Source organism: Colletotrichum spaethianum (genome assembly GCF_022836535.1).
Source record: "Colletotrichum spaethianum MAFF 239500 DNA, contig34, whole genome shotgun sequence".
NCBI classification, from domain to species: domain Eukaryota; kingdom Fungi; phylum Ascomycota; class Sordariomycetes; order Glomerellales; family Glomerellaceae; genus Colletotrichum; species Colletotrichum spaethianum.
In genome coordinates, this window is record NW_026054804.1 from 495,513 (window position 1) to 519,573 (window position 24,061).

Here is a 24,061-nt window from a genome sequence, read left to right on the forward strand (position 1 = left end):
ATGCGTGTTTCCAACATTGTTGTCTCTCTCTCCTCGGTCACTCTGGCCTCAGCATTGAATCTGCCCCTTCTCCCGAATCTCATTGGCTCTGTTACGACTACCTCTATCCCCGTGGCCTCTGCCACATCTACAGCTACCCCCATCTCGTCTGGGGCCAAGGCACTCCTTGAAAAACTCGCCGCTGTCGACACAGCTATAGCGACGATCAAAAACAGCATCAGCAATTTTCAGCCCCAGAATGGCGCCGTGGTGGACGTGGTTGAGATTGCGAAAAGCTTCGGCAGCAACAGCATCCTCAATCTTGCCATCAACAATGCCCTGCTCCAGACTCAGTCTCTGAACGTTAAACTCAGTTCGGATGAGTCGAAACGCGTCACCGATTTCTTGAACAACAACATTGCCCAACATTATAAAGAGGCTCTAGCACTGCTCATGGCCAAGAAAAATGACTTGGAGACCGCCTCGCTCAAGGACAGCGGCCTGTTGAACACACTCCTCGGCGGCAACAGCTTGCTTGACACCATTTCTAAAGGATTAGGATTGGGACTCGCCAACCAAGAGACACTCAACACCGCCCTGATCAATATCCTCGACCCTGCCTACCAGACTGTGGGCTTGGCGGTAGCCAACCTCATCCAGAGTCTATTTGATGGCTCTCTCCGCTTGACGGTTTTGTGATCTGCTATAGCGGGACACAGCGGATCTCCCGAAGCGTTGTGGCTATATTGGTTCGCATGACCTGGGAGAAAACTAGTGGAAATGATTGCAGACATGGTGTTGGGATTGGTTGGCAATAAATTGTGTATCCATTACGGCTGCCACAAGCTGCAAGCGTCACCAGGACGTCATCGTATATTTATAATACTTATCTTATAATAATCCTAATAACAGCATTAAGCTCTAACATATCTCTTCTTCGATAGCCTTGCTTCATAAGCTGTAGCTGTGCTTCCTCTGTGTATCGGGTTCTATAAGCAAATAAAGGAAGCAAAGAGCCTAAAACAGGGTGCATCGGCAGCCTGTTTGCTGGGGTGAATAACGGCATGCGGATTGAGACAGCCGTGTCACAGGTAAAAATGTGGTACAAGCTGTTGGGGGTCAGCAGTGCATTACCCACTCGCCTGTTGTTCACGGGTTGTGTGGCTGGTAGAAGCTCGATGATCCCTTCTGGGCATAGCGCACAGCGCCTCTTGGTCAGACGACACGAACATGTGACGTCACCAAGAACTACGCCGCCAGTATTAATTTCGCTGATCTCCCGCATCGAAGAAGTAAAGTTACATCGCTTTCTTTGTCAACATCCTGCTGACCTTAAACACCATCTCGAGGACCTTGTGCTACCGACTGATAACTTTTGTTCCATTTGCACGAAGATACAAACAACCGACGACATCATGATGCAAAACGCCCCCGTCATGAACTTCCTTCTCCAGCTCTGCTTTGCTTTGTTAGCTGTTGCAGCACCTGCTTCCGACCCCGCGGTGGGAGCCGCAGCCCACGGCAACACTTGGCAGTATGGCACCGGTGGCGGTATTCTCGGTTTTATTGTTCTCGTATTGGACATCATTGTCTTCAGTAGGTTCCCTTCTCCCTTTGTCAGGACTGACTTGTATTCTAAACACGCTCTACGTAGTTGAGGTTCTAAAGTCCGACCGACCTGTCAGTCACAAGGTGCTCTGGTGTCTTGTCGTTTTCCTCTTTCCGATCGTTGGTATGGCCGTCTACTGGCTATTCTCGAACCGCGCTGCCCACAACTCTCGGTCCGGATATGAAACTATTGCGTAAAATAATCGATCGCGAGTATATCCATCTGCATTGCTTAGTAGAGATGGGTAACACTATCCAAGGGCTACGTAGATGAAAGTACGGATGTTGGATTCATGATATCTTGTATCGGACATGAACTGTAATCGTTGTCCGCTAACAGAGGATGGTGACAGTTGCTCTGCCAGCTTGAACGATGATGTCGCTCTTACGATTCCTGAGCTGTGGCTCCATGGTGTTAGGCATATCGTTAAAATACATGATTATTCGCACGTGCAGCTAAGTACTTCAGATTTGTTTGATGTGGCATCAACAGAAATATCTTAGGCCCTTCTTGCTGCAACACCCGATCTTCCCATGAGGCGAAAGGTCGATCTTTAAAGAAATAGCGCTATTACCTTCGATCAGGTATCGCGTTTTGCGTAATCGAGGGCGAGAGTGGCAGGTTTTCGTCCAAAGATGAACGAGTCCACTACAAAGCTTGCCTTTCAAGCCTAGAGCTCAGACGCCTGCGTTACCGAGGCACAATAATTTATCTAATGCAGTGCGGTCGTATTTAGCCATGTCCAACATCCGATGGGTAAACATGGATTGCTTTTGGACGCGTCTCAATTTTGTTTCGTGGCCGTCCAAGCTTAGACCTCACCAACAACGAAGCTCATCGTGTGGTCGGATCATAGGACGTGCGTTGGCCATTCGGAAGTTCCTGAAACAAGCGTGGCTATGGGATGACATGGCCACGAAACGTTTCGACCCAAGAGCAGAGCCCTTCGGCTGATATGCCGCTTGGAGTCCCAAGGTGTCTTTGAGGTTCATCAATTCTGATTGTCCGCCCCAAAACCCACCTCTTTGGCACTCGTCGCCGTTGCTGCTATTATCGCGGAACAACTGGACTTGAAGCAGCCCTCATACATAAGACGCTCTCTACAACATGGAGTCAAGAACGGAAGACCAGCAGCCCTTCTTAGGGTTTCGAGATGACCCGAACAAGCGAGATTCAACAGAAGACGATGGCGAGACAGAACATGATGGTCCTTGTTGCCAAAAAGTCGCAAAAGGAGGATCGGTGAGGAACAGAGTCTTCCGGGACGCTGTGGTATGTCTAGCAACATCACTGATATGGGCCTTCGTTTTCTTTCTTTTCACGTCCAACACATTCGGTAGCCAACCAGGCAACGGCGCAGGAAGTGAACGTAATAGCAAGAGCCCAATATTCAGCGACTATCTTGCAGCATCCCATAATGTTACATCGAAGGCAAAGTACATCTCATGCGGCAACTCAACAGCTGAGGCGAGAAAGAATGGATGCAGGTACGATACTTTGTTGAACTACTGGGTTCATACTCAATGCTTCGACCAAGAGTTCGAAACAGAATACCAGGATGATGACAGCTGGACTGCATTTGCCGAGTAAGTCGCCGTTAGTTCATGGCAGAGGGAAGATGTGCTAATCGTTATTATGCAGCCAAAACCTCACGGAGCGAATCGCACCAGAAGCCATGGGTGAACAAGAAGTCTATTACACCTCAATCAGGGATCACTTGAACCACTGCTCTATGCTTTGGAAGAAACAGTTCTGGACGTTGTTTGAGGATCGGCCTGCGTTTGACGGCGTGGTAGTCAACTCGTTTCATACAGAGCATTGTGCAGACTTTCTCAAAGACATGTACGGTTCAAACCGGACCGAACCCACACTTGTAAGGGTCGGCTTTTCAGGATGCTGGATTAAAGAGTAGACAGAACGTTTAGTCCGGAGCAAAAGAAAAAGGATGAAGGTTGCAACTTTTTGAGCTCACCTAACAAATAGAATGTTGTAAAGAGAGACATTAATTGACTTTCACTTGACCCAGGGCACTTGAGGGCTGCTTTAGTCTGAAAACTTGAGTGAAACTATGACCCAGTAAAAGTTATGTGATGACTTCGATGATAGCCTGTTTTAGGCAGTCGGAAGGGTGGACCTTGCAACCACTACTCCTATTACTATAGTATTAAATGCTTTAGCTCGTGCATCTCTGGATGTTTTCCCTATAGGTTGTCGAGCTCCTTCAGATCAATCTTCACGAGCGGTTTGTTCTCTTGATGCAATATTACTGCATCGACGGCTGAGAACGTAACGTTTTGGCCAAACGGAAGCATAGGCAGAGATGTGTTGTTGAGAATGTCGGCTTTCCCGATCTCGACAAACCGCCCAAACGCTGCGATGCAATCCCACGAGTGTTCCAGAAGATCTCCGCCTAGGGAATTGAGTACCACGTCGACACCGCGACCGTTAGTGGCCAGCTTCATCTCCTTCTCGAATGACGGATTCCGGCTGTCAAAGACGCAGTCGTCAGGGAGATGGTGAATCTCTTTAAGCAAATCTCGTTTCGATTTGCTGCCAACGGTAGCGTAGATAGTCGCCCCTATAGTTCGGGCAATCTGGACAGCAGCCTGTCCGACACCTCCCGCCGCGGCGTGGATCAAGACAGACTCTCCTTTCTCCAGGCGCGCTACGTGTATAAAAGAGTAGATCGCAGTGTGGTACACGGCAGGAAGGGCAGCGGCTGTATTAAAAGCCATGCCCACAGGCATCTTCTCGGCCTGTAGCTCAGAACACCTCAGATAGGTACCGAAGCCGCCACCCGTGTGGTTACACCACATCACTGAATCTCCAATGGAGAAGTTGCTATTCGCGGAGGTTCTCGAGACAGTACCACTACCGTCGAAACCGAAACCGACGCCCGGTATCTGACCTAGTGCATGCATGACGTTCTTTAAGTTGACGCTGCTTGCTTTGATCTCAATCTCGATCTCGTCATCCTGCAACGGCGTGGTACTTCCGTGATTCTCAATAAAGTACAGTGTGTCAAGAAGCCCCGGCGTGGCGATGGTAATGTTTATATGTGGCTTCTTGGCCTGACCAGGGATAGTCAACAGGGAACCAATGTGTCCATTAAAGCCTTGCAAATTAGAATTGTACCAGAAACGTGAAATTCTAACCGTTTTCGAATGTGTGGTATGCTGCCTCGAGCAATCCTCGTTGCTGGATATCCAAGATAGAGGCCTCAGCTTGTGACATAGTGAAGAATGGAGCATCGAAAGCTCTGGGGTCTTCCTTTATGAAGTGCCCGTGTCGAGTTCTGATCTGGAGTGTAAAAGTGACATCAGCCCAGATCATTCTCGTCAACATTAATGAAATTCCATTAATTCTGGAGTTTGGGCTGATATCAGACTTACGCTGTCTAGACGGTTTGGATCTGGATGGCAGAATGCTAAGGGGGTATGATCAGCTTCTACTAATAATATAGACCAACCCAAGATGTCAAGGAAGTTCAATACCTGTAACGTTGAATCTGTCCGGCGGTACCACGCTTGATGCTGAGCGCTTCTCCTCAAGCATCTGCCAGAACGACTCCACGGAGACTGCATCTCCTGAAAACTTGAGATTGATGCCAATAATGGCAATAGGTTGAAGTTGGTCACTTTCTATATTGACGATGAACTACGAAAACTATAAACGACGTTAAAGAACGAGGTTTTCGTTTCTAAATGGATCTAAGTAAAGAGAAGGAAGATTGATGAACTTCTTATAAACATGCTAGCCATACACCTTTAAGTGGGCGGTAGCACAAGCAGGTTGCTTATTCTATCCGAGGCCTCTTCCGAGTCAGTGCGAATTCTAGATCAAAACCACAATCCGATACTTCACAGCGAGCCAACAAAGTATGCAAAGTGAACTTTGTGGGTATAATCGTAGCCAAGGCTACCCCCAAAGAGTTGGCAACTGTTGTCCAATCATTGAGTAAATATACCGTTGATGCCAATGACGTGGCCTTTTTTCCGCAGCATAAATCTTTTTCAGTCAATCACATTGACTCCTTAACTTTTAGTCGTTGCTTGGTCCTTATCAAGGTTCTTACATACGTACTCTACCAAGTTTTAACTAGTGTTTAACAGAAGCTTAGCTATTGCCTGATTCGAGACTTCATTTAATTGGTCTTCGTAGTGATATGCTTTAGGGTTGTTTGGTTCCAATCCATTTGTCCCAATTTGGACAGTACGAGTGAGTCATTGCGCGAGTTTCTTTCCAACTAGATGCAGATGAGGGGTACTGGTTAAGAAAGTATACATCAAGTCAGTGCTGAAACTATTGAAGCAGAGGAGCATATTATCTTACTGTTTGAGTGTTTTAAGAAAGCTACAGTCCATCTTTGTGCTATGGAAGCCAACCTCGTCAAAAACTTTCCTCCATCATACCTAGACTCACACTTCTAACGTGACAATGTTATTTGATGAGTTGCTCCTGTCCTCATGGGTGACTGTGGGATCTCTCATAGCCCCCATCCTTTTGTACAGTATCTACCAACGGATAATAAAAGAGAGAGAGATTAAACGACTTGGGGGGCATGCCAGAGGCAGATGCGCATGGGATATTCAAGGTACGTTTTTCCAATACAGAAATTTGCTCCTGAAGGCCGTCCCTTACTGCGAGAAACTTAGGACTACGTTTTACCAACCAATCTGTTCTCTACGCCGGTCGCGACGAGGTGCTAAAGTTCTTTCATAACCCATGCTTGGCTTCAACAAGGGTGTCTGATACCACACAGCAACCGCCTAACTCAATGACATTTGAGGTCCGCCGCATGGGAATTCGTTATGTCGTTACCGCGGACCCAGTGAGCATCAAAGCTCTGCTGGGGACGCAGTTCGACGACTTTGGAAAAGGCGACCGATTTCTGCGTGATTGGAAGGACATCATTGGTCACAACGTCTTCACCACAGATGGCAAGGCATGGCATGACGCGCGTTAGCGACTCCGTCCTCTTTTCATGCGACAACGCATCAACGACCTTGAGTGCTTCGAGAAGCATATGCAGGTCCTCTTACCTATGCTAGATAAGGAAGTAGTCGTCGACTTGAAAGACTTATTCTTGAGGTTAGTGAGCCACGAGCAGTTTCTCGACTCCAGCAAGCTAACTTGGCCTGTTAGGTTTACTATGGATACTGCAGCAAGTTTCTCATTGGGTCTTGAGCTAGATACAATGCGGAATCGGAGTGAGGAGTTCTTTGAGGCCTTTGAGAGGGTTCACGAAACCCAATCACTTATCCAGAGAGCGGGTCCATTTAACTTTCTCGTACAACGCAAGCAGTTCAAACGTGACCTGGCCGTCCTTGACTCTATTCTTGAGCCAAGCATCCAGGAGGCCCTCAATCTGCCGTTGGAAAGCCTTAATACGATGGAAAAGGGCGATAGTACCTGCACTTTCGTGCAGCAGTGCGCGGCCATATCGCGCGATCCAGTTTTCCTTCGGGATGAGATTTGATCAGTTATGATTGCTGGTCGTGATACCACAAGCATGACCCTGACGTGGTGTTTATTCGAGCTATCACGACAACTAGCTCTTGTCACAGAGCTGCGCCGCGCTATCGAAGACACCATCGGTCTTGGCACAAAGCCAACATCTGACGATCTCAAGAGACCTGGACTGAAGCTTGTGTCAAACATAATCAATGAGACGCTGCGCCTGTATCCAACTACCCCAAATAAAACCCGCGCTGCGCTCCATGAAACAACCCTACCCCGAGGAGGCGGGCCAGACGGGACGCGCCCCATCGGTATCAGAACCAACACACCCATTCTATACTCTACAAATTTAATGCGTAAATACTTCCTCTCTTTTTCAACATTGAATTGACACAGGTCTAGCTGACATATCATGGCAGAACTTGATAACGACATTTACCCGTCGGAGGGCCCTGATTTCGCCCCTCCACAGGATTTTGATCCTCATCGCTGGGACAAGTGGTTTCCGGCCCCATGGACCTACATACCGTTCAACGGGGGCCCTCGTATCTGTATTGGGCAGTCATTCGCTCTAACTGAGATGTCGTTTGTCCTTGTGCGCCTATTCCAGCGCTTTCGCAAGGCCGAGCTTGTCAGTGCTGGCGACGGCTACCCTGCGCTTGAGTCAGATCCGGTGCCCTGGCTCAGGAAGGGCAACGGTAACCCACCCACCCCACAAGAGAGCCACCCCCACATCCGAGCCATCCGAAATTGCTGCATCGTCAAGAACATCCCTTTTTTCAAACTATCGCAACAATTGCTATTTGTCGCCAAACAACGCCATCTTTTTAGGATACCTTCTCTATTACACCATGAAGCAATACACTGAGTTTGAGCTCCAACGAGCCCTTGCAGACGTAGCAGATAGCTACCCTATCCGCCAGGCTGCTCGTAACTGGGGTATACCATACCAGACCCTTCAGCATCAGCTGCACGGCAGGCAAAGCAGAAATACTGCGTGGGTTGATTATCAGCGATTATCGCAGTCACAGGAGGCTAATCTGGCTACTTATATATCTACCCAAGCTGCCCTAGGCAGTGCCCTTACCCATCAGCAAGTGAAGGGCCTGGCAGAGCGTATAACAGGCGATACCCAGCGACCTCTAGGAAAGAGATGGATAGCTCGATTCCTGCGGCAATACCCATCAATCAGGACCCAAAGATGCCAATCAATCGATTCTAGGCGATATAGAGCCCATACTACAGATGCTATCCAAGAATGGTTCAGTTATCTAGATCTGCTAGCAATCAAGGGTATCCATCCATCTAACCAATGGAATATGGATGAGACTAGCATCATGGAAAGCAAAGGAAGCAATGGGCTGGTGCTAGGCTCTGCAGCATCACAATATATCCAGAAAAAACAGCCTGGATCTAGGGCATAGATATCACTGATTGAGTGTGTGTCTACTGCTAGGACCTCTTTACTTCCCCTTATTATATATAAGGGCAAGTCAGTCCAGGCTCAGTGGTTCCCATCATCCAACCTATCTAGATATGCTGGCTGGCACTTTACAGCATCAGATAATGGCTGGACAAATGACCAGACTGCCCTTGAGTAGCTAAAGAAGGTCTTTATCCTAGGGACTATGCCCAGCCAGCCAGACGAGGCCAGGCTACTGATTCTAGACGGCCATCACAGCCATATAACAACAGACTTTATGTAGCAATACTTCCAGCATTATATCTATCTGCTGTTTTTACCGCCACATTCCTCTACTGTCCTCCAGCCTCTAGATATATCAGTCTTTGGCCCATTAAAGCAGACATATCAAAAAGGGGTTAAAAGTCTAGGTAACTAGATAAGTGACTTAACTATTGCTAGCAAAAAGGCATTTCTAAACTGTTATTTTGATGTGCGTAAAGCAGCAATAACAACCCAGAACATAAAGTCTAGCTAGAAATAGGCTAGGTTATGGCCAGTATTTATATAGCGCCCTCTATCTAACTCCCTAGTATCAAAAGCATCATCTAGCCAGCCAGCCAGCTAGCAAAGCAGCAGCCAGCAATAGGATGAGGCAGTATCTGCTATCCCATGGTCAACCCCTCGTCACTCTGCTGATCTGCGGCATCAGTTACATCTATTCAACCAGCTAGGCAAGGATACCCTAGATACCTATACTATCCGTCACCTATCTAAAAAGCTACAAAAGGGATATGATAAGCAGGCATCTAGACTAGCAATTGTAGAGCAACAAGCCAGCGATCTGCAGGCCTGTCTAGATAACCAGCACAAGGGCAAGAGGAAAAAGGTCCCAACATCTCCTAACAGCACCTTCGCGACAATAGCCCATATCCAGCGGGCGCAAAATACGGATATCGGCGATACAGATATTCTAGATGAATCCAGCGCATCTGAATTATCTAGTGAAGCCGAAAGTTACATCTGGGTGGGTGGAAGAGGGAGTGAAATAAGTGGTGATAGTGGTAGTGATGGTGGTGCCGATGGTGGCTCGGATGTGGGGGTGGCTCGTTAACAGGGTGGTTGTGTTAAACCGTGTTTGGCAGAGCTTTGCACACAGGGAAGACCCGAGATGACTGCCAAAATTATATTGACTCCCAAGTGTGCAGTAAGAGTCAGGTTTGTTAAGTAAATATCATGCTCACATTTGTGAGTTTTCGCTCTAGTTACCGCGTGTAGTGAAGCTTGGTAAGGATGAGTTCGTAGGAGTGATTTGAGAGCGAAAATGTATCACTCATTGTAGAGTTTAAGGTAGATATTTCCCACATTGATATGGTCTGAAGTGCCTTGCATATCTTGTGAGATTGATTTAATAGATCTCATGATTAGGACCTTTTTATTTCTTGTTCCCTACTATATTCTCGCTATAACAAGCAGCGACTGCAGGTCGGAGCTCTATTGAGACTTATAATAAGCTGGGTCTTGATTTGTCTAACGGTCTGAAAGGGAAAATTCAAGCTCAGTATCCTATTAGCTACAGCTTAACATCAGCGGAGCCCTAGTGCAGAGTACTGGTAAGCCAATAAGGACATAGAGATGGACGCAAGCCAGTCTGGTTGTTATGCAATGCTATATACGTTCTCTGGAACGCCCTGTGCCCTGTCAGCCGCTCACCGGCTTTGATGATCGTCGGAAGATTCTTAGGTGGCTGTGGCGCAAGCGAAGGAATTACAGTAAATTAACTTTAAAATGCGTTACAGCTGCTCTAACATGCATTATGTAGTTGACTGGCCCTATCATGGCTGATATGTATCGGAAGGAGGAACGAGCTAAGTCCCTGACGCTTGTAACACTCGTATCATTCTTTGGACCAGGCCTTGGCCCCCTTATGGGTGGAATTATTACGCAGAAGCTAGAGTGGCCCTGGCTCTTTTGGATAATGAGATTTCCGATGCTGGTATCTGGGCTGCTGGCTTTGTCTTCATAAAGGAAAGCTATGCTCCTGTGTTGCTGGCAAGCGCAATGCGGCTTTCTTCAAGGATTCTTCACCAAGCCCAATATCCTTCAAGGTAGCGGCTTCTAGATCGGCGGACAACCTATGCCGGCCACTTCAGCTTCTTTGGCGACGGCCAGTAATTCAGGTCATTGCCTTGGTTATGGCCCTGAACTTCGGCATCTATTGCCTTCTCCTTTCGACTTTCGCCACTCTGTGGATCAGTCGTTATGGCCAGTCCGAGTTTCAGCAGTCTCCACTACATTTCCGTCTCAGTTGGCGCCACCATCGCTGGCCGGGGAGGAGGCCGCTTCATGGACTGGGTATAGCAGCACTACGCCAGAGTTTCGAGTGCCCTGTCTCGTCCCGGGTGTCGTCACAATCCCCGTTGGCCTGTTATGGTATGGTTGGACGGCCGAGATAGACATGCACTGGGCCATGGTGGACACTGGTGTGGCCGTCTTTGTGTGCGGAAACTTTTTGCTGGCCCAGGCCATGCTCGCCTACCTCCTCGATGAATTTGCCCACGCTGCATCAGCGAATGCAGCAAGCCGCACGCTCTCATATTTAGTAGGCTTTGTTTTTCCCATCCTTGCGCCACAATTGTTTGGCCGCCTTGGCTACGGATGGGGTAACACCCTGCTTGCATTTCTCTTTATCGGTATCGGCTGCCCAGTAACGGTGTGGTTGTGGGTATGGGGGCCTAAAGTTAGAGCGCTTGGTCAATAATGATCTTGTATTCATAAGTCGATGTTCTTTCTCTAAAAGTGATGAAACCATCGCAGTTAGAACATAGCATAATTACAAGTCTTAGTGAAATCAGTCTCTGAAATGATTAGCTTTTGTACCAGTAAATGAGTATGTGTTTTAGCTTAGCAATTAGGATCCCTCTCCCTACTATAACTGGAGTCGCTTAAAACGCGTTGGGAAGGGTGAACCAACCCGGATATTCGCTAACGTTGCTGCGGATCTAAAACTCTGAAGAGAGCAGTCACCCTCCACCTTGTTCTCTGGCTGACACGCTCATTAAGCGGAGGGGACAAATCGGTGAGTGACAAGGGGCTCGATCCTCTAGTTCCCGCAGTGTTCAATAGCCTCTCCTACTGAGGAACACCTGGCAAACGGCTAATTAGCCTTGACCTTGTGCCACATCGTCAGCCTGAGGAGTTCCTTTTCCCGTCTTGCTTGACTATATGCAAAGCAGGATTCAAGTGAACTTCATGGACTTCCCATTTTCTCGGCGGCTACGCGTAGACATTACCGGATTCCAGGTTCAATTATTGTACTGTCTCGTACCAATAATAGTAGCATAGAAGAATTGATTGGTCCTATACATTGCAAATCCGTCATCAAATCTCGACGGAGCAAGTCGGACTGTCACTTTCGCTTCTGTACTCGTGAGTCTAAATTCTGACAAGCCTGCCTTGGCACATTTCGACTCCACTTGTTGACTAACCTATCACTGCGGTTCTTTTTGCCTGCTGCCTCCAGTCTTGAGATAAGCGAGGATCCTCTGCAAGCGAGGCACAGCAATACACGAAGTTTCGGGCCAGAATCGCTCTAGGGACCTACTAAATCCAGCCAATGATGCGTCACCAGCTAAGTAGCCGGGCGTAAGTAAAGCTTGGCCCGTTGTTGTGTGATAGTTTGGTCTTCCCATTTAGCCCTCCCGCAGTTTGTCTTCCTAAGTTTTGTTTCTTCCTCTAATTTTCATCGACACAATCTATAGCAGACGGACATCGAACTTACACGCCGAGAGGAGATCCGTTGAGTATAATTCGCACTGCTGTTCAACTTTAAGGCATAAGTGGTACTTTGACCTAGTAGCTCGAAGAACCGGGCGCCTGGTGCCCCGATTCCGCCACCATGCAGCCGGAGAGTTCTTTGCCGACCTCGAAAGAGTCAATAGATCTGCCACGGTCTTCTTCAACGTCGCAGTCTTCCGTTAGGACCATTTTTGATACGCAAAGCCGATCGTTCCAGAACTACTCTGTCTTTAAAAGTGCAAGACACTATATTCCGACTCGATTCCTAAGCAACCGCCGTCTCACCATTGCCATCGGAGGTGCTTTGTTTCTCGTCATTCTTCTTACTGCCGCACGCACAAATTCAAAACCCGCCGTTATTCTCGAAATCAACGCGGCCGCCAACCGTACCTTGGGCTTTGGTTCAATAGAGATGATCAATTTGCCTATCAGGCAGGACAAATCAGATGCTGCCACTGTTCAAGCCTTCCTGTCCGGCATTGAGATCAAAATCGTGGAGGGTGTCAATGGCAGCCGCCTTAGCGAAGTGGGCATGCCACCAAGCAGCATTGCCGATACCGAGCCTGGCTTATCTGGGGGTGAGAAAGGATGCTGGAGGTCACATGCTAATGTGAGTTGGCGTTTTCTCCAATCCTACTTCTTTCCATACACTAATGCCTAAATAGGCTTGGAGTTCCATGCTTCGTGCGAATGCAGAAACAGTCCTCATCATGGAGGACGATGTAACTTGGGATATCCACATCAAAGAAGTCATGCGCCTTGCCGCCTCCAATTTGGCTGTTCTTCTCGACGGCTCTGGCGTATTCGGCATCAAATCAACCCAGCCATCAAAAGAGCAGGTCCAAATGGATCCTTGGCACAGCAATCGATGGGACTTAATCACCTTCGGACACTGCGGCGATGGGGATGGTTGGAAGTCTGAACGGATCAAGTACGACGACCCTTACACGAACGGTGAAAAAAGCGAGTACTTTGGGATCGGTCTCAAGGGTGACCGTCGGATGATCCGTCGAGCCGGTGGTATGACTTGTACCGGAGCTTACGCCGTGAGTGCCCAAGGCGCTGCGAAACTTTTGCTACGAAGCAATTTTGACTTGAACCTACCTGTGGACGTCATAATGAATGAGATGATAATGAACGGTCAACTACACGCGTACAGCATCTGGCCTCCACCTGTCGTGCAGTGGCGGTACCGCGACAAGCTGGGAATGTGGGGATCTATGGGAAGCGATATTAGGGTTGAGCAAAAAGACCAGGATCGGACTGGATGGGAAGAAGCACACAAACAGCACGATGTGTGGCAGCTAAAGGGTGACACGACTGGCTTAAGAAATCCAGCCATCAAAGCAGCTTGGGGTACATTGATTGGCCATGATGACGAATAGCCATTTCGCCGATCGACAGCACTACAAAACCCGACGAAAAAGATACCAACAGAAGGGAGTTCTAAATATGTAAGAGAAGAAAGATGTTTGTTCAATTATAGTATGTACTACAGAGTGCAGCAAATGTTATAGGCTATCAAGGGCTTAATAAACCTTAGATACTAGGATGCAAGATTACAGAAGCATATAGAAAGCACCTAACTGTTCTTTTAGATGATTTATACTTTGAAATCTTTTACTTTAAATATGAAAAAGCTTTGTTTATCTTTTCTTCTGCTCTTTACTAACTACTGAATTATTAGGTTTTGTTACAATTATGTCCTTAGATTCCAGGGATTTCCAACTAAGATACTAACTAAATGTACTATTATAAGGGTGCTACTAACTTAGTCTTACTAATTCTAACAGACTACCTTATCAAAGAAGGAATGAAAGTTAGAACTAGGATACTAATATAGTTGCAAAGAGCCGAAGACGGACAGGATATTAAGGTAGTGAGTACGAGGCGTTTTGAAAAAACACAAGAAAGGTAAGACAGTATAATGCTAAGCATTAGCCTCTTAGATAGTTAGATACTGTAAGGTGTAAAGTTAGCCAACGCGTACAAAATTAACTAAAAAGATGCTAGAGCTCTCTAGGAGATTATTGTATGCTTTGCTTTGTAAAAGCTAGGCGAATAGATTTTTCATGTAATATCGCGGGAGATGAAAAGCTGCTATAACTAACTGAGTATGTAGTTTATATTACTTCTACAATCCAGAATGTAGCCTGACTACATATTTTATAAGTGAGAGTATTGGAAAGAGCTAGAAACGTTATCAACAGAAAAGATAAGACTTACTGTCACTTAAGGCCAAAAGATAATGTTAAACGGATTAGGGGTAAGTCGAGACCAGTAATCGCTGAGTTTTTAAGGGCTATATAAAGTCTTCGCTATCTTTATAATACTTGTCAAGCAGTGCTACTGTATTCGCAAGGCTGGTAGAGCTGTAGTTAAAGTAGACAGGTGCTACAGTGCTAAGTACACTGTAAATGTCTGTTTTTGTCAGCAGTTACAGCGCTGGACTCAGATTACCACTTGCTTTGAAGATGTGTGCTCAAGGTTGTGAATACTGAAGTGATTTTGTGTAATATGCTGATAACTTTGAAAAAGTAGGTCACTCAAGCTTGTGAAGAACTAACAAGGCATATAATTGCTGCCATTGAGCTTGTGGGTAGCTTAAAAAATAACACCTTGTATCTTCACTTTTTAACAAGCTTTACTCTCCTCTTGCTCGGTACTTGGATTAATCATATTACACTAGTTGTTGTTGAAAAGAGGTTTGACCGAAAGACTGCCCATGCGAGAAAATAACGTACAAGTAGTCGGACTTGATGAGGACGTATTCGATATGAGATCTTCTCACTTATCCGAGGCCAGGGGCCACCACAGCCGCTTCTAAACTGTTACACCTCGCAGGCTCAGAATTCAGGCTCCTTTTCAATGAAGCTTGTGCACAGCCAGACGCTGTAATATCCAGCTTAAACAAATTTCGATCAAGTGAATCCTGTTAGGAGAACGACACACCTATAGCAGATGATGTTGTAAATGGCAACTTCTTTGATTAATCCGTAGAAGCAACAAACTACTCACAACCGCTCCCAAAGCTTTTTCTAAGTTCATCACAGCCTTAATCGGCGGATTTCCCCCTAAGTCATTTGGATACTATTATATGTAGTTTCCCATTGATCGTTGTATCTGGAAAGAGTCCATTTACACCCTTATTGCCTCTCAGCACCGCTAACTCCAGCATGGTCGATTCTTAGAGATTCTTAGAACATAGATCTGCTCCATATGCCAACAATACCTTTACCATACCAACGTGGCCGTTCTCAACCGCCCAAGATAGCGAAAATCGGCCATAGTTGTCACGAGAATTTGGATCGGCCCCTTGTTTTGTAAGGAGCTCTACTATTGCAATTTGTCCATTCCTCGCGGCTAACAGCAGCGGTGTCTGGCCGTAGTCGTCTTTAGGGTTCAGGTCAACGTTCTCCGCAACGAATAACTCAACCACCACCCTATGTCCTCCCGCAGCAGCCCAAGACAGCGGTGTCTGTCTATTGCGGTCCCTAGGCCTCGTATCAACACCTTTCTGTAAGGTAGCTTAACTACCGCTTCGTACCTTGCCGCTGCCGCCAACAACAGCGGTGTCAGTCCGGTGAGGTCCCTTGATTCCAAATGCACCTATTTCCTCAAAAGTAGTATGATGATTCCTTCGTGTCCTCCTACAGCAGCCCGCGAAAGCGGGGTCTGCCCATAGTCGTCTTTCGAGGTGGCTTCGGCATCCTGCTCAAGCAGAAGCTTGAGCAGTGTCTCGTCACCTCCCGCTGATTCCCAAGATAGCGATGTCCTGCCATAACCATCTTTCGAGTCAATTTGAGCACCTTTGTCTGGAAGAAATCTGACTATAAGTTGGTCTTTGTGATTTGCCGCCAAAAAGAGCGGGCTCTGGTCATAGCTGTTGGCAGCGTGAATGTTGCCTCCATAGGCTCCCGGCTGTCGTACTGCACCGTCATTTCCGTTCTCCCTCCAGCCCATGGTTGTGCTGAGCTTCCAGAATATTGCGCGTTGTGGTAGCAGAGATATGGTGTTAGAAACTTGTGAAGAATTGGTAATCATCACAAAGATAAAGAATAGAAAAATGATCTCGCTTGAAGATATTAAAGATTAGAAGCGCGTGGTAATTCTACGGCCTATATGCTTTCACAAAACTAGTATTCTAGCTATAGACAAATGAACAGTTGATCCATGAGCAACGATAGCCGCCTCACTTCCCGTTACCATCATCGTGCCCTTGATACTGACAATTTGCAACTACTTCTTGCTGAACCTCGGCAGCTGCAGCCACCTGATGAAGTCGGGCCTTAATGTCGCGCAGCTGGGCCTCGCGAGCCAGCAGCTCTTGGCGCTTATCGTTGATCTCGCGTTAAACCCTCACCTCGATCTCACGGAGTTTCTCTTCTTCCCTTCGGAGCTGCTCATCTTTCAGGCGTAGTGACTGAGATGCCAGATCTTCTGGGGCAATGGATGAGTCGCTATAAAGTAAATCCGTCAGCCAAGTCCAAAATGCGGTAAAGAAAACATGAGATAACATACGCTCCGTCACCGATGGAATCCTGGTACACGGGATGGAACGATACGCTGAATACTATCGACACTATCATTAGCATCGCAGTACGTGAGTTCAACCTATAACCGAACTGAGCCTTCCTGTGTAGGCTCAGTGTGTATTCATTTTTTGATACCATAGAGACCATGCGCTGAGGGATCTGGCTAGATGGATTACGGTTTCGATGATGATCTGTTGGAAATTTATATCTTCGATAGCTCTGCTACGATGAACATGCCAAATCGTTACTTCACAACCTTGCAATTTTTATGGATAGCAAGACAGCGTGTCAATGACAACTTTGTCGAATTGACCCACTTCAGCTCTCCAGATAACGACGGATAGAACATTGCAAGGAATCTTTCCATGAGAGAGCACATAGGGGATGACGCATTGAATCTCTGAAGTAACGCATTTCATAGACACATTGACACAGCAGCTCTTGCAGCGCCTTGACAGGAAGACGGAGGAGATTAAATCGTTATAGGATAGGGTATGATTTTCCCTTCGCGCTTTACTCTCCCTTGCTCCCGAGGCCGGTCGAGCCATTCGCAGCCCGCCGACAATTCAATTGGTCTTAGTCTTACTGACACGCGAGCTTTAGCTGTTTAACGCTGCATCTGTCAGAGAAGCTATGAAAAGAATGGCACCCAATCGTGCAATTTAAGTGTTCCCTACCGTCACAATTGTCTTTACTCCCCTCGGGTTTATTGCTGTAGGTCTCAACGGTAATGCCCCGCTGCAGTCGAAAGTGCGACTGACAGTACATCCAGGCATTCTGGGTATTACTACCCTTCTTGAACACAACACCAGAAGGCAACAACACTCAACCGTCTTCAGGTGCTTTAATAGAGACCTTCTTGGCCATTCCACTAGTCACATATATTGGTTGTGTGTTCATGGCTTGGGCGTTTAGCTCAACAACTAGTTGGAAATCTTTCATTCAATGAATTCAGCATTTGGTACAAAAATGCTACTTGGCTGTCCAAGATCCTGGAAAACAAACTATTAGCCTAAGGAGTGTGAAGACAAGAGTCAGTGACGAGCAGCAAGAGAATGTATATGGAAATTGGAGATAAGGGTTGTTGCTAGCTTACGTTCGATGCAGAGATTGATTTCTGTACACCTCTGTCTCTATTTATCTGATATATTATCACTGTCTGAGTTGTGTGCTCTGGCGTCATGTCACCTATTGACCTTACGACCACTCCGGCCCTCACTGCTTGATTGAGTTTTTGGGAGCCTGGAGCAATCACATACCTCCCTTACCCTCTTGCTAAAATCATTTGTTGCATCCTGAGAACTCATATATATGTATCTTGCAGTTTCCGCACCGGTTCTTTGCCGATAACCTTGGTTTATTCAATTGCATGGTCAATGCTATAAGTGATGCCGGAGAGAGGTGGTGATTTGTTTGTTAAGGCTTTGTGCAGTGATTCTTCGGCAGGCAGTGCTTCACAAATTCTTCACGGCATAGGAATCACCTTTAAATGGACTAAGAATACTTAACTAAGAAAGCTTCGGGAGATAGATGGAACGATATCCTTGGTATGCTACGCAGGAAACCCATTCAAGTAACTAGCAACCGAATTGTCTAGCATAGCCTGATCCCCTTAGAGCTATTCGATATTAAAACTCTTTCCATTAATGCCTTAGGCATCAGCACAGATGAGCTCAAAACCAACGTTGACGCTAGTTCGGCCATTCCCTCAACTTCCCCCCCCCTCCCGCTGATCAGCGCTTACCCCTATCCACCGTTGCCCTACACGACTTTACCTGGAAAGTGGGGATAGCGGAGGGGGGAGGTTAATGGAGATGCTAAGTTCTTTGAGAGCCATGACCCACTTGCGGACAACTAAAAATGACATTGAAGCTACCATTCTTTAGTTGTCCTCTTTTCAGGGCGAGACGAAGAAGACTGAAGCCGTCATTGACAGATCTTGAAGTAATTATAACCGCAGTGAAGCTTTCATGTAAATGAAATGTCTGGAGTGCAGAGAGAGCCGAAAAGGTGTCGGACTGAGGGTGCTCCAAACAGCGGATGCTTCCAAATTGCCGTTCAGTCTCAGAAATTTCAGTTTGAAGAGAGGACAATAAAAGCTGAAAAGGAAGCCAATGTCACAGGAAGGGGAAGATGAAGATAAGCCGATACCATACATGACAAACCGTTAGATTTGTCAATGGATAAATCTGGGTTACGACTTACCGTCACAGACAGATCATCGTTCATCATGGAAGATTGTATTTGTACATGGCATTTATCCCCTTTTTTGTATGCATCATATCACACATGGATTCAGCATGCCCATTCTGCTGTCGTTAGTTTTCCTTTATGTATCAAGCCAGGCAGCGATCTGGAACATTCGCCTTCCTTCACTGCGCGCAGTCGCTGCAACTCGTTCTCTGGAGGTCTAGCTCAAGGACCTCATTATTACTGATATAAGCGGTGAATCCTTAGGCATATTCAACAACATTGTGATCGGCAACCAGCATGACAATCATGAGCAAATAGATCACATGTGTAGTGATGAACACTCAAAGACGTAACTAATTGGACCTTAATTGCAAATGATTGTTGAACAGATAGTGGCAAGCATTCTCCAGAGCTGCTACCCTGACCCAACCCACAGATTTCAGTCCAAAATCATAATATACAAATGAATTACTCGTATTTCATGAGATTGCTAGCCACCTCGAGATTGCCGACGGCGTTTTCCATTCGGTGGCCGGGATTTACATCTAAACACCGTCTCCGTTGGTGTGTGGATTTTTCCGGATAACGGTATGACTCGGCCACCAAATTTTCGCTACTAGTACTAACTATGGTGTGATGGGTAAGTTTTTAATCCCCCTATTGTATCGAACCACTTGGTGCAACCCCCCCTGCGCCGCTGATGCCCACTTATCGCCGGGCGTGCAGCCATATCACCCGCTTTGACAGTAATAGACTTCGTCGAAGTCGCCGACGACATTGCTGCAGTAAATGTAAAGGATATGGTTTCCAACTCAACATTTTGTTGAGTGCGTGGTGTGAACTTTGGTTTCTTGTCATGGCTGTTGTCTCACACCAATGTGCTTGTTACGCCAACGTCCTTATAAGCGCACTAATGTCCATTTCAAATGGCATCAAAATATAGACCAAGGCTACTTATTTCTCTTTACTTGATCAGTCCAAGACAAAATTTACGTTCAGTCAATAACCACGACTAGCCTCTTAGTCTCATTATGCAAGCCGAAACTGCCCCCATGACTGCTAGCCACTCCAAGCTCTACTCTCACTCTTCAAGCTTGGATCCGGCGCTAGACAGGGCCAACCAAACCTCCTTATGGAGAAACCCAGAGGTCGGGAAAATTTACAGGAATACGGAGCACATCACCAGAACGATCATCCCTCCACTGATCAAGGCATGCGGCCTGACGGATGAGGTGATAGCCTCGCTCGAGCGGCCCATTCAAGTCCTAGACATGTGCTGCGGGACCGGTGTGGCCTCAGCCTACATCCAGACAATGTTGCAGAAGGCGGACATGGCAAGCAAGGGGATGATCAAGTAGACATGCGCAGATTCCAGCGCAGCGCAGCTAGAGTATGTCAAATGTCGGATCAAAGAGGATAACTGGGTTGACTCCACGGTTATTAAGGCTGATATCGCTGTAAGAACCTTTTGTCCTTCCAGTCTGTGAGACTGGACCTAACACCTTATAACTAGTGCCTCCCTTTCGAGTCGAACACTTTCGATTTCGTCATTTGTAGCAACGCTCTCATGGTTGTTTCTGAGCCTTACGCAGGCCTCTCTGGTAACCTACGCACCATATATATTCGAACCGCGTAAAGCAAAACTAGAGCCGATCTGACCCGTAACACAGAAATGTTCCGCATCCTCAAGCCGGGCGGTCGCCTCGCGACTTCGACATGGGCCTTTGAGGGATGGGTACCAGGGACCTTTGAGGCCCTCACGAATCTTAGCTTGCCTAATCAGAAGCCTGTCGCGTGGCCGCAAGAATCCTGCCAACTCACCCGCATCTGGTCGCCGGGCATGTGGGACAGCGATTACTTTACGGCAGCCATGTATAAAAACGTAGGCTTCAAGGACGTTCGGCCGGATGTCGTCTCGGACCCTGTTTTGTTCCACAGCCCTGAGCAGTTCTGTGCCGTCTACCAGGGGCTCCAATTCAGCGTCGTGGAGAAATACTGGTCTAAGGAGGAGAAGGAGAAGCTGACCCCTCGGCTGGCAGAGACATTTACTAAGTATCTACGAAAGAAGCATAATGGGGACCCGTTCGGATTTGAGAGATCTTTTGTTGTTTGTAGTGGGACTAAGCCGCTTAAATAAGTTAAGGGTTAAGATTGTTCGTTAGCTACCTGTTAGAATGATGAATTTTATGTCTTCAACTATAGCAAGGCTGTTACAGAGAGGCTGAGAGTGACCACGCCTGACAATAACCAATTGGGCCATGAACCCAAAAGGCTGACCAGTGCTTGCACGCTTGCAAGCGCTGCTGTCAATATTGCTTGTATAGGCAAGAGGTCCACGCTTGGCTGGGCGCTTTGGCCTAGTATTCTTATCCGGTGACACATTGTCTTATTGTACCTTAAAGCCTAGCATTTTGACATTTCACATCTTTACAGAATTAACATTGAATGAGTTGAGCTTTAATCTCTTTATCTAATGAGAAATATAAATATAATGTGAAAGCTTTTATATTCTTAGAAATCTATAGTAACTAGTTGAAAAGGTTGTTTTTTTGCAATAGCTTCTTTTTGAGGTGGGTGAAAGAGTGGGTCGGTAAAGTGGGTAACTTGACGGACAGGAGCAAATCCGAAGCAAGGATCAGCAATTCATATAGACTTTTAGCGAAACAAACGAATACTACTAAACTTTTCAGTCCAATAATGAATTTAAGATTAAATCACGATTGATTGGACCTATGTTGTGCTCTGGTAGACAGTCGTCTGATGACACCAGTTTCAGAGTGTCGAGTACCACACATGTATGTAGTGTGCGCAAAAGCTAATTTTGAGAACGTGTAGCCGGAGACCTAACAGTGTTACGCCGAGTCGTTCGCGTTAACCACACTCGGTAGTCCCGAAGACACACAGAACAGGCCGCTTCCCGGTGCCGTTCTTGTTGCCTTCACGTTATTTAGACTTGAAGGACTTCTGTAGTCCCTATCCAGGACGATCGGTCCTCTTGTGCTCCGGAACAAAACTGTCGCCCTTGTCACCCTATCCTTACGAGCACGACAAGCTATAGTATTATTTATTAAAAGACCTTGTGAAAAAGAAGTAAAGACGCTAAAGATAAGGGTATAGCTAATTGTTTTTTAACTAGAGTATAGTTAATTAATATTTTTATAAGTAAAACCTATACTATAATTATATTTAAATAGCATAAAAAAGATAAGTCTAATCCTTTAGTCACTATATAAATAGGTAATAATAGCTATAGTAATACTTTTACTGAGAATATAATAGTAATATTCTTAGATAGTTACAGAGAAGTAAAGAGACTTAGTAAGAGTAAAGGTAAAAAGATAAGGTTATTACATTAATGAATACAATTCTATTATCACTAGATAAGTAGAGAAAATATCTCTTACTTGTATATAAGGTCCTTTAGATACGTATAGTATCTAAGCGTATATCTAAGCGCTAAGAGGTACTTATATGTTTCTTATATATGTATATATATGCTTATATATACCTGTAGGTAAGCATAAGCGCCGGCATATTTAATGTTTAGAAGTATATACGTTTATATATAGGAGACTGTATTAGTTTGCAGTAGTTTATATTAGTATAGTTATATATAGTAATTGTTGAATGGATTCTCTCTTTCTGAGAGAACTTGTTTGTATGATTGTACTTGGGTTAAAGTTAAGGTAAACTAAAGATGTATTTTCTGTAATTATCTTTCTAACTATAAGACTTGGCTTTTATATATAAGATATATGATCTTATATATCCTTAAGTTAGTTTAGTATAAATATACTTTTGATCCCTTTAATGGATAACTGAGGGCTAAATATTTAGTCTATGTTTTCTGTTATAATATATATCCTTGAGTTATACGTATTATATAACTAGCTAGTGCTATTATTCTAATACTTATAACTTTTTCTTTTATAACTATATAACTCTTTATAGTATTTAATTAGGTTATACTAATTATAATATTAATAACCTTATTATATAACCTTATAGGTTAAGCTATTTATATTATATAATAAATTACTAATATTAAAACTTTAGGTAACTATCTATTTCTTTTTTATTTAGTTAAGTAAATAAGTTATATATTAGTAAAGTTCTTTTTTTTTTATTAACTTTACTTTTACTCTTATTATTAATATACTTTTTTTTTTATATAATAACTTTAACTATTTAAAACCTTTTTTACTTATTTTTCTTTTTCTTTTTTTTTTTTTTTATACCTTTTATATATATTACTTTCTTATATAATTAATTAATAATAATTTTTTTTTTTTTAATTAACTTTAATAATAACTACTTATATATAGGATTTCTTTTTATATATTTCCTTTTACTAATTTATTAATAATACTTTATATAATTAATTTATTATATCTCTTATTGCCTTTAATAGTTTAATTTTTAGTAATATTAGTATATATACTAAGAATAAGATTTATTATAAGAACTCTTATCTTATCTAATTATATCTTTACATCTAATAACTATATAAACTTACTATATCTATATTTAGATTAAGTAAAATAGGAGCTTTATAACTATATATAACTTATCTATATATAAGATAGGCTTATAAGAATCAAGTTAACCCTAGAATTCTAGTCTTAGATCTAGTTAACCCTAGAATTCCAGCTTTAGATCTAGTTAACCCTAGATTCCAGAAAACCAACTCCTAGATTCCAGATAAGATTATTTTATTAAATAATCATATTACTAATAAAATATTAAGAAAAGGATATAAGCCTAAGATATTCCTATCTTTTAGAAAAAAAAACAGATATAACAATATACATAAAATATAACAACCTTATCTTTCTACCTTTACCTTCACTAAGTCTTTTTATTTCCCTATAACTATTTAAGAATATTACTAACATATTCTAAGTAGTTATAAGCCTAGCTCATAAAAGACTTATACTTATACTTTTATTTAATATAACAAAAATTCAACTTTGCTAAAGGACAAACTACATTAGCTAAAAGAATTTTAAGGAATATAGCTCTAAGGCAGCTACACCTTACACCCAGCAGCCCATATTCAGCAGAATAGAGGGATTGGCTTACTAG

The 24,061-nt window shown here is 44.7% G+C and overlaps 8 protein-coding genes across 8 annotated transcripts; 6 read left to right on the plus strand and 2 right to left on the minus strand.

The window, feature by feature from the left end:
- Positions 1–678, plus strand: ColSpa_10336 (uncharacterized protein; the record flags this gene model as incomplete). Its single annotated transcript, XM_049276548.1, has 1 exon — positions 1–678. One exon carries the CDS (start codon positions 1–3, stop codon positions 676–678), a length of 678 nt encoding a protein of 225 aa, XP_049132505.1.
- Positions 679–1,394: 716 nt separating this feature from the next.
- ColSpa_10337 (uncharacterized protein) lies at positions 1,395–1,785 on the plus strand (the record flags this gene model as incomplete). Its single annotated transcript, XM_049276549.1, has 2 exons — positions 1,395–1,575; positions 1,634–1,785. 2 exons carry the CDS (start codon positions 1,395–1,397, stop codon positions 1,783–1,785), a joined length of 333 nt encoding a protein of 110 aa, XP_049132506.1.
- A 2,004-nt stretch (positions 1,786–3,789) lies between these two features.
- ColSpa_10338 (regucalcin) lies at positions 3,790–4,822 on the minus strand (the record flags this gene model as incomplete). The annotated part of the gene is made up of 2 exons (XM_049276550.1): positions 3,790–4,703; positions 4,744–4,822. 2 exons carry the CDS (start codon positions 4,820–4,822, stop codon positions 3,790–3,792), a joined length of 993 nt encoding a protein of 330 aa, XP_049132507.1.
- Positions 4,823–6,365: 1,543 nt separating this feature from the next.
- Positions 6,366–6,554, plus strand: ColSpa_10339 (cytochrome P450; the record flags this gene model as incomplete). The annotated part of the gene is made up of 1 exon (XM_049276551.1): positions 6,366–6,554. One exon carries the CDS (start codon positions 6,366–6,368, stop codon positions 6,552–6,554), a length of 189 nt encoding a protein of 62 aa, XP_049132508.1.
- A 5,794-nt stretch (positions 6,555–12,348) lies between these two features.
- On the plus strand, positions 12,349–13,633 carry ColSpa_10340 (uncharacterized protein; the record flags this gene model as incomplete). Its single annotated transcript, XM_049276552.1, has 2 exons — positions 12,349–12,826; positions 12,951–13,633. The coding sequence occupies 2 exons, from the start codon at positions 12,349–12,351 to the stop codon at positions 13,631–13,633; spliced, it is 1,161 nt and encodes a 386-aa protein (XP_049132509.1).
- Positions 13,634–15,435: 1,802 nt separating this feature from the next.
- ColSpa_10341 (inversin-B) lies at positions 15,436–16,211 on the minus strand (the record flags this gene model as incomplete). The annotated part of the gene is made up of 2 exons (XM_049276553.1): positions 15,436–15,765; positions 15,903–16,211. The coding sequence occupies 2 exons, from the start codon at positions 16,209–16,211 to the stop codon at positions 15,436–15,438; spliced, it is 639 nt and encodes a 212-aa protein (XP_049132510.1).
- A 3,817-nt stretch (positions 16,212–20,028) lies between these two features.
- On the plus strand, positions 20,029–20,334 carry ColSpa_10342 (uncharacterized protein; the record flags this gene model as incomplete). Its single annotated transcript, XM_049276554.1, has 1 exon — positions 20,029–20,334. One exon carries the CDS (start codon positions 20,029–20,031, stop codon positions 20,332–20,334), a length of 306 nt encoding a protein of 101 aa, XP_049132511.1.
- Positions 20,335–20,648: 314 nt separating this feature from the next.
- ColSpa_10343 (methyltransferase tpcH) lies at positions 20,649–21,113 on the plus strand (the record flags this gene model as incomplete). The annotated part of the gene is made up of 1 exon (XM_049276555.1): positions 20,649–21,113. The coding sequence occupies one exon, from the start codon at positions 20,649–20,651 to the stop codon at positions 21,111–21,113; it is 465 nt and encodes a 154-aa protein (XP_049132512.1).
- Between the last annotated feature and the right edge of the window lie 2,948 nt (positions 21,114–24,061).